General features: G+C 37.1%; 1 protein-coding gene across 1 annotated transcript in view; it reads right to left on the bottom strand.

Moving 5' to 3' along the window:
- Positions 1–9,919, bottom strand: part of OTOGL (otogelin-like) — a 95,279-nt gene that overhangs the window by 79,126 nt on the left and 6,234 nt on the right. Inside the window, exons 5-9 of the mRNA XM_010189063.1 lie at positions 9,861–9,917; positions 9,004–9,158; positions 4,530–4,651; positions 3,171–3,376; positions 388–515 (exon numbers count right to left, since the gene is read on the bottom strand). Of these exons, the coding sequence (XP_010187365.1) occupies positions 388–515; positions 3,171–3,376; positions 4,530–4,651; positions 9,004–9,158; positions 9,861–9,917 (668 nt within the window). The remainder of the gene's footprint in view (positions 1–387; positions 516–3,170; positions 3,377–4,529; positions 4,652–9,003; positions 9,159–9,860; positions 9,918–9,919) is intronic.

The raw sequence follows: 9,919 nt of genomic DNA, 5'->3' as shown, positions 1-9,919 counted from the left end.
AAAGAGTGTGAAATGACAAATAAAAGCATTTTGTGTCAATGCAGGAGCTGAACGTGTTATTTCTGCAGTATTTCACCATTTCCAAAAGAATGAGGTGTAAGATGCCAGGGCTGAAAACTGAACCCAAGTTTAATGCAGCAATGAAGAGTTCTGCCAGCAGACCTGTGCCACATGGCACATTCTGAGCCTTTGTAACTTTAAGCTAAACATCTGAAGATCTGCAGACATTCCCTTAGTAACAGTCCTGATCTGAATCTTCCCTTTCTCAAAGCCTCAATGCATTGAAGGCTTTTTTCAACATGGTGTATACTGCTAGATTCCTGTACCACCAGTAGGCAGTGAAGATTAAGAAAATATATATATGTATATATGACACGATTAATTTACCTCAGTGGATTCTGCATCCGCTGAGCAAGGACCGGAAAAATCTGAGGCAGTAGGTACACAAGCTATGTCGTCTGAGGTTTGCACAGCCCAGCTATTCGCAAATTCAGCAATGTCTTCTGTATATTCCCCTACTGCATGAAGGCATTGGAAGAGCAACCAGGAAAATAATTGTAAACATGAACACAAAACACAGCTTGGAAATTTTAGGTAGTTTTTCAATATGTTTGTAACTTCAGTTACAGATACGATCAGAATATGAGTGGTGTAGAAAAAATGTTATTTTTCTTTTTTAATTTCAGGTAGTATTTTCTACTGCATTTAAATGAAAAGATTAAAAAATACATTACAAGGTGGTTGGATGGGGTTTTTGTAAGTGCAATCACTGACAATTTTATAACAAATGTACAAATAAGGACAAGGATAATGCAATGCATTGAATACTTAAGAAAAATTTTTTAAAAAATAATTTAAGGCTTTCATCGTGTTTCACAAAGGTCAGTTATCACTATTATCTCCCTCTTGTTCCCTTGCTGCCCTACAACAAACACACCACTACATGCCCAGCTCTCCTCACAGCATAAGCAGAGGAGAATTAATGAACAAGATGCATGACTGGAAGTCATGGCAACAGGCTGAGGCAGATACATGAACATACAAGAAGGCTGACAGTAAAGAAACAGACTCAAGATTTCCATGTTTTTGCAGCAAGAACTAAATATTACATTTTTGTTATGTTCTTAAGTATGTTAAAAAGGGTATCTTCCCTCCACCTTGAAGAAGCTTACAGTAACTGGCATCTATGCTACGGTTATCTCTATCTATGCATGGTTAGGAGACAGAGTATTGAAATTAAATCAGCTACAGCTTTTTTTTTTTACAGAGCTGCACTATCCAAAACTTAATCTAACTTCTTCTAGAACAAGATGTACAAAGTTTGACACTCTGCAATGTGGAAAGCCCCAAAGCACACTAATCAGATATTTGTACTTGGATCTCTACAAATAAACAAAGATAAGATCCTAAGCAAGAGTCTATTTTACTTAAGAGGCAAGGAGACTTGAAACATTTCTCCCTCTCCGAGAGAATAGTGCTTTAAGCAGAAAACTCTTCTCAAACATAAAAAGCTGGGTTTTGATCTAGAGGTAAACCTGTCAACATAACTCTACAAAATCAGTCCTTGAAACAGTTTAATACTCAGATACAGTCTTGCATATTAAAACAATACAAAGATACCATTAAAGATGAAGATAAGGAAATAGAAAAGGAGTTTGTTTTTAAACTGTGCTTTGAAATGGAGTGTTACATGCCTCTCAGCAACTTATTTATTTGGAGCATTGCAAATAGACTCTAGAAGATTCAGGATAGATGTAAGGGCTTCCTTTATATTACTGGGGGAAGTAGTTTAGCTAGGGGAGATAAATCATCATCCCAAATGATTTATAAGTTTTGGAAACACTTAGAAAAATGTTGTGGCCTAAAAGTAATTTGAATTACTTTCTTGTGTCTATTCTTGTGAAGATATCAAGACTTTGCACAAAGTCAAGGCAACATATTATACAACTGGTACAAGGTTAAAATTTTTCATAGCACTCTCAATTGTACACTGCAATAACACTACTATTTCTGATAAAGAAATATGCTAGAAGAAATGCTGATGGTGGAGAAATGTAGTTCTGGAAACAAAGAAAGCTAAGAGCTGGAAGTCTTCTATAACAGATAATACATTTAAAGATACTGAAATTACTATTTTTTAGAGAACACGTGAATTCATTATCTCCTCCAAATACCACTTTTCTCTGTTATTACAGATCACTACTTTTAAGTAGTTATTCACCACACTATACTTTGGTGTACAGAAGTTAATGCATGAAACAGGGAACTTACTGCTCACATGGCAGATTTTTAAAGACTGTAAAAAGGTAGACACGCTGTGCCTTCCTTCACTTAGAAAGCCAAAAAGCTCTGCTATCAACCATAAAAAATGGGGGGAAAGAGAGGAAGGGAAAAAAGTTACAGTGAGATAACTTTTGTGACTTAAAAATATGCAGGGCCATGGGACGAGGTTCTCTCAGCAATTAATGGCAACAGTAAAACAGTGCTATCTTTGTTTTTATCAGAGACTGAGAAAAATATTCCTCATATTCTCAAGCTTGTTCTTTATTTTTTTTCCACATTAGTTGTGAGTAGAACAAAAGTCCCTACTGAGTATTCCCTACATAGGCTACAGGACATTCTACCAGCTTAGCAGGTCATCTCTGCCTCAGATGCAGCACTGGGCAACTTCTCATCCAAGAGGACAGTGGGAGGCCTATGATACACCATGCCAATATAGAGATACAAGGAAGTCCCTGGCAGCAGCTTTGAAATGTACATATTTCAACTAGCATTTTTATGCTGCTCATATAAACAAGTGACTTGAAATGGTGTTTTTTCCAAATATTAATATTTTGGCTCTTCCCTGCTTCTCCCTCCATCTTTAAACATAGAGAAAACCGCAAGCATTTGTTTATTTATTTATTATTTGAAGGCATTTTCATCAGCTAAAATAAACATACCTCAAGTGCTTTGCTGAGCAAGAAAAGGCTTAAGCATAAGTATAAATACTTTCATGAGCTAGAGCCTTTTCCCTTAGCATCTTTAATGAAAAGGAGTAGTAGAGCAGATATTCTATTTTCTACTGAAATAACTGAAACAGGACTCTACCTTTTTACAGTATTATATTTAAAGTAAACATAGAAGCTGTTCACATAAAGAGAGGGTGTATTTCTAAGCTATTTACTTACTGTTTTGCAGTATCAGGTCATCATATTTATTGCCATTAAAATTTCCACAGAGGCCACAAGGTTTTCCCTTATGATCTTCTGTCAGCTTAATATAAATACCAGAGTTTCCATCCCAAGCAAGAGAAAAGCCAAAGGTAGTCTTCACCAGAATATAGTCAGCCAGTCTCTCAAGGAAAGCGTTTCCAACTGTCTGAGGCAAAATTAATCTGGAAAAATAAACAGCCTGCTTCGAAGATCTCAGATGAGATGAGGTTAGTGCTAGAAAAATACCACATAAAACATCACCTTCTAACTCACTAAGCCCCTTTCCCCAGGTGTATACAGTCACTTCCATTCAATTCTTTGTCATGTTTTTACTAACTTTTCTACTCTTTACTTCTCTATATCAACCAACAAAAATGAATGCTTGTCTGCTGTATACACCTATCAGCTCTACCAATTATAAGCCTGAAAGAATAATGAATCTTCATTTTCAGAGCCCAGCATGGGCACATTGAGGAATATGTGACTTCATGAGCGTGCTGCATTGTGCAAGGAGCTATGTGACACTATGACCACCAGGGTCATCACTGGGTGAGATGTCTGCAAATGGAGGAACTTGCAGTACAGAAAATACTATTGACCAAAATACTGTTTAACTTTCTCCTTTGGACAAAGACTACTGGACAGTAGTGTTGTAGATTAATCCTAACCATTTGAATTTGCTCTGTTGGGAAGAACAGTATCACTGTAGCTATCAGCCTCAGGTGCCAATGCCTATAGCATTACATCAAAGGGGACGGCAAGAACAACTTAACAGCTTTTTGAAATTTTCTGTACTTTATCAACCAGTAAAACATACTTACAATAGCCTTGCACTCATCTTCTTACTTATTAAAAAAATTGGGGTGTTTGATGTACCTCAGAGATGTTTTGTGGAGTTTTTGCCCCAGAGGGGCAGAGGGAACTTAGGATATTTAATTCAACCAATTCACACTTGTCTTACATTAAGTATAGCTACCAAGATTAAATAATGGCTACCTTGTTCAAAATGGTATCTGGATGCACCAAAAATTAGCCAGGACTGTCTGATACAGACTTTGTCTGTACAAAGTAGGGGTGGGTAATCATTAGGTTACAGCTGAGAAGTTGAACACAAGGTTCATGTGGGGAGCGTATGCTATCCTTATTCAGGCATTACATCAGCACCGTTATACCTGCTCACATTGGAGCTCTATCAGCCTCAATACAGAACAGCAAAGGATCAATGAAAATATATATCAAATTATTTTCTCTGGCTGATGCAAAAAGCAACAATTTCCCAAACTCCACACTATCTTTTTGCAGTACAATGTTAAAATCCACCATTAGGCCACTTACCTGATTCCATCTTTTCGTACTTCATGTCCTGAAATACTTATTTCTTCTTGGTTTGAAAAAAATAAGCTGATGGATCTCTGACAAGTATATACTGAACCATAACAGTGAGGACTGTTGTGAACCTTAGAGGGCAAAAATATACACACAATAAGAATAAATGTTTGTTCTCAATAATTTCATGCAATTTTTCATGAACTCATATATGATATTTCACATTTCTATGAACCAATCACTGAAAGAGCTTTACAAATAAATACTTATTTAAAAAGTCGCAATTACAGAAATATGCAAAACTGGAAGTTCACGCTACCCAGTACTACTGAGAAATACAACAATCAAGACAGTGGTTTAAATACTGGATTAAATATTCAGGTTTTGTATTGGGTTAGTCAAAAAGTAATTATGTGTTTTCTTAATAGATGGACATACATGTCTTGAAATGTAACTAACTTCATTTTAAACCAAAAATTCATTATGTAACTTGACAGCTAACAGTTCAAGCTTGTTTTAGAAAAAGGAAGTTCATTATTTCATTAATATTATTTACTTGGTATTGATTTGAAAATAAAAAATCAAAAGGAACATTTTCCTCATATTTTGCTGTATTACTTATGAAAAGGAAAAAACACTGTGCAAGCTCATAAAAAGCTATGTGATGTGTATGGTGAAGATGCCTCAAAACTATGGCAGTGTCAGGATTGGTTTGCTAAATTTTGGTCTGGAGATTTTTATGTTAAAGATGCACCACACTCAGGAAGGCAAACCCAAGTTGATAAGGACGAAATAAAGGCATTGATCAACTCCAACAACCCAAGAGATTGCTGATAATCTTGACATATCAAAATTGAGCAATGAAAATCACTTAAAACAACTCAGATATGTTAGGAAGCTCAATATTTGGATATCACGTGAGCTCAAAGAAATTCATCTCACTAAGCACATTGATATCTGCAATTCGCTCTTGAAACATGAAGAAAACAATCCATTTTTTTTAAATGTATGATAACAGGCTATGAAAACTGGATAATCTACAACAACAATGAATGAAAAATATCATAGAGCAAGCGTGATGAACCAGCTCAAGGCAGTTCACAAGCAGATACTCTCCAAAGGAAGGTTATGTTGTCAGTCTGATGGGATTTCAAAGGTATTGCGTATTTTGCATTGCTTCTAAGGAACCAAACTATTAATTCAGACATGTACTGTTGTCAACTGGAGAAATTCAATGATGCCATCAAAAAGTGTCCAGAATTGGTGGATTACAAAGGTGTTGTGTTTCATCATAATGCTAGACCACATACAAGTTTGGTCACTTGTCAAAAATTGTTGCAGCTTGGATGGGATGTTTTACCACATCCACCATATTCAACAGACCTGGCACCATCAGACTGCCATTTGTTTCATTCTTTACAAAATGCCTTGAATGGTAAAACCTTCACTGCTGATAAGGATATCAAATCGTTCTTAGAACTGGTTTTGGCCAAAGAAGATAAGAACTTTTTTGAGGAATCATGAAGTTGCCTGAAAGATGGCAAAAGGTAATTGAACAAAATGGACATTATATGGACTTTATATAATAAAGTTTAATATAGGGGGTTTTTTTCCCTATGAAAAACATCCCCTTTCATTTGCCCAGGAAAAAATGCAATTACTTTGGGCCAGCCCAATACATAGGTGAACTTCAGAGATATGGCAATGAGCTAGCTTATAAGTGCCAACGTAGGAGCTTGTTATTTGTGCTCAGGAGACACCACTATTGCTCTGTTTCTAGAGGTCTGATCTATAAGAGGGGACTACAAACCAATACAAAACCTCAGCTTAATACCAGCACTCTCCATGCCAGCTGAGACTGGCACCAGCTGAACTACAGGATTTGCTGAGATTTTTGAATGCTCCCACAGATTACTGCAGGCATCTACCTTACATGGAACTGTTAAAACTCATTTCACACTGGTTTCCAGCCCTGCTAATGGAGAAGGGCAGGCTTTTCTGAAGTCTACCTCTCCCCATTATGCCTATATGGCATAATGAACCTTGCTATTGGTTTGAATTACATATCAGCTTTTCTAGTTTGCACACAACAATGGAAATAATACAAGTTTCAGCTGGCCAGAGAGAGATTTGCAAAACTGTGTGTCTCAGATATTGGCAATGTGTGACTTCCATGACTGTCCACTACTAAAGAGAGGTGTTGAACAGATCTCAGATGCATGCTGCCAGAAATTAAAACCATGCAAGTCCTATCTTAGCATGACCACAGTTTTATTGTAGTCAGACTTCCTTTGCATTCCCAGCCTTCAGCATGGCAGAGTATGATTTCTGCAGGAAGGTCTTTGTTCCCAGAGACCACACAGCTTTCACAGGCAGGGTGTGCTCTCAGGGCTTGAAAACCGTGGGTTCAGATTTACTCTGACTGATAATAAGGACATAGGTCTCCAACCATGCATATCATCTAACCAATTAACTACTATGCAGTTGTGAATTACACTCACATAGTCTAAATGAGTTTTAAGCACATACCTTCTCCAAGGGCTTGAGCAAAACTTTAACAGCTTTCATTAATCTCAGTGGGGCTGAGCCATCCAAACCTGTGGAATGCCCTTATACTACAGTTCTTCAAAAGCTTGTGACCTGATTTGAGACAACACTGAGGAGACAGCTGAATGTGTTGTGAATCTTAGATACCTGTCATTACTAAATTAAAATGTAAACAGAGTTTAGGTAGCTCAAACATGGCTCCTGTGACTATTTGTCTCCATTCTCTGAGAAGGATGGGAGTTGCATTCCAGTTTATTTGACAATGCTGTGAAGCTAAACAGACTAATTGGGAAACATTTTGCCAATGTTGTAATGGAGGCTCTAAAAGTAACTAGAGCTATCATTCTTGTAGAGAAGATCTGTAGGTAAACACATACAGTGCTAACACATATTTGAATTAATCTTCCTAAACTGACACTTAATCCTTGAAGTAAAAACCAGTTACTGTTTCTTTGAGAGAAATAAACCAAACCAGGAAAAGCATTAGAGTTTTTACATGTATAAAGATAATCATATCTAAAGACATCATGTTACTAGTATTGACAGATGGTTTCTATGTAAACCTGGCCCAGGACAGAAACACAATCAAGGAAAATAAAAATAATTATTGTGTTTTCTTTTCCTCTAGAGAGGTGAATTATTAAAACCAGAAGGACCATAATCTGAGGATCTGGCAAGGTTCTTGGCTTGCAATTGCCCAGCCTGTAGTGACTGCAGTGCTTCAACATTACTTACTACTTTCCTGAGTAAACATTTTCCATTTTTAACAACACATGACATTTGTTCCGGCAATTGAATGGTAGTTTCTCTCTTTCCAGAGCAACTGGAATCCACTGAAATATTGGTTCTAGATTTTAATATAATCTTGAGCTTTGCTACAGCATTTTCTGAAAACTCCTAAAAGATCATAGCTGCACACAGAATCCAAAGAATTAAAATGAAAACATAGAAGGCAGATGTAACAGCATCTGTCTATAACCTGAGTGAATAGAAATGGCAGATTTAACGGCAGATTTATCTTCACTAGTTGCTGTTATCTGAGGGGAGAGGAGATCATATGTTTATAAATGAAAACTAGACCTTGGAGCAGAAATCAGCATCTAGGTCTGCCCTTGCCCCTGCGAGCACTACGACCACCAGGGCTCAGAATTAGGACCCCTTTTGTCCCCTCCCCAGTCAGCACCAAATCCCAGCCATTGTGTAAAAAGAAACATAATGAGCTCATATCCTCTTCCCCCCGGTAACCAATAACCTGATAAATAGAGCATTTTTCCTTCAGAGACAGTATAGGTTTGAACTCTTCCTGACCCAAAGTCATTAACCATAGATATTCAGCAATTTGAGGAAATTACTAAAAAGAGAGCCTTCCATACATAGGTCAGGATGAAGGCTTGTGAGCTGTTAATCTTCTCTGCATGACGTAGAGGTAATCCAAAATTAGAATACAAATCCCCAGAGGGGACATATTTTTCCACGGGTCACAGAGGCAGCTCCCCGTAGCATGCCAATGGCTGTGAATCGGGGCCCTGTACACTCAGGTGCCCAGCTATCAGGCAGGTGATGGCCCTTTGCACTTTACTCAGCAATTCATTTTTTTTAACAACCTGACAGCTAAAGTTTATTGAAGCTTCCAAGATCTGCTTTAAGAGTCACTTTTGCTCCCCAAAAGGAGAAATCAGAGTTCCTTTTTAGGATAGGGAGAGTAAGAATTGCTATTTTTAATATACTGACTCTGTTGATTATCATTTTGTCTGTGTTTTGAGTTACTGCATATAGGCTTAGACATTTTCCAGCAGCAAAGTTTTATATTTAAGTAAGCAATGCAACAGTTAGATCCATTTATTATCTCTCTACTTATCTTACTTATGATGAAAAACAAGTACCGTAATGCAGGAATAGTCAGTATGTTATTTCTAGTGTATGCTCATATACTTACCCAAACAGTGTACTGGGGTTCTGGAGTACTGCAGTCTTTTGCAAAAATATAGGAGCAGTTTCCTGGGAAGTAGTAGTAGATGCCATCAAATGTTTCAAAATGATACTGTCCCCACGATTTGCAAATCCCATCTCGGTCCTTCCCAGTGTTAGGTACTGGAGAGAACACACTGAGTTTACAACAAGCACAGTAATGAAAAAATTGACAGGTGACATAGTCATCTATAAAAGCAAGAGCTCAGAGAGAAAATGAGAACTTATAAAGGAAATACATAGCAACAACAAAAAATAACCTCATTTCTTCAACTTTAAATAAAGTCAGTACATTTTTTTCATCTTTAGGCTGCAGTTATAGTCACGTGCAATCATCATAAGTTTTTAATTTGCTTCAGTAGAGACTTTTTAATTGTAATTAGAGGCAAGGGATTTAGATCTACTGCAGAACCTGGAAGACGATTCTTGTTGATCCCTACACACAGCAGATTCCCAAAACCAGTGTGTTGAAATAGTTGGTAATTTGATTTGCAATAAGTCACTGTTTGTTAGAAAAATGTGGTGACTTTTTGGGTGTTCAGCTAACTATAGAAAAGCTGGCTAGCTACTGATGTACTAGATAGTGATCTATCCATTATGGTATCTATGTATCATTACAGCCTAAGTGCTAAAATTTTTTTTTCATTCCTGATGTTACTCTATATATATCCCTAACACATATCATTTTAATCCTCTTAGCTACTAGTGGAACAACAGTCCTACAGCAGAGGAATCACAAAAATGCTGTTAACAGTATTGTTTTAAAAACCTGCACCTTGAATCCCACTTGAAGCTGAAACTTGACTCTTTTGGCTCAAAACTTACCAATTTGGCACCTGCTTCCTTGAGCCTGAAATAACTGACAGTCACAGTCACCTGTCTCT

This window comes from Mesitornis unicolor, unplaced genomic scaffold, assembly GCF_000695765.1.
Source record: "Mesitornis unicolor isolate BGI_N332 unplaced genomic scaffold, ASM69576v1 scaffold2267, whole genome shotgun sequence".
Taxonomy (NCBI): Eukaryota; Metazoa; Chordata; class Aves; order Mesitornithiformes; family Mesitornithidae; genus Mesitornis; species Mesitornis unicolor.
The sequence above is the reverse complement of the archived record's forward strand: the minus strand, read 5'-3'. Positions and strand labels throughout refer to the sequence as shown.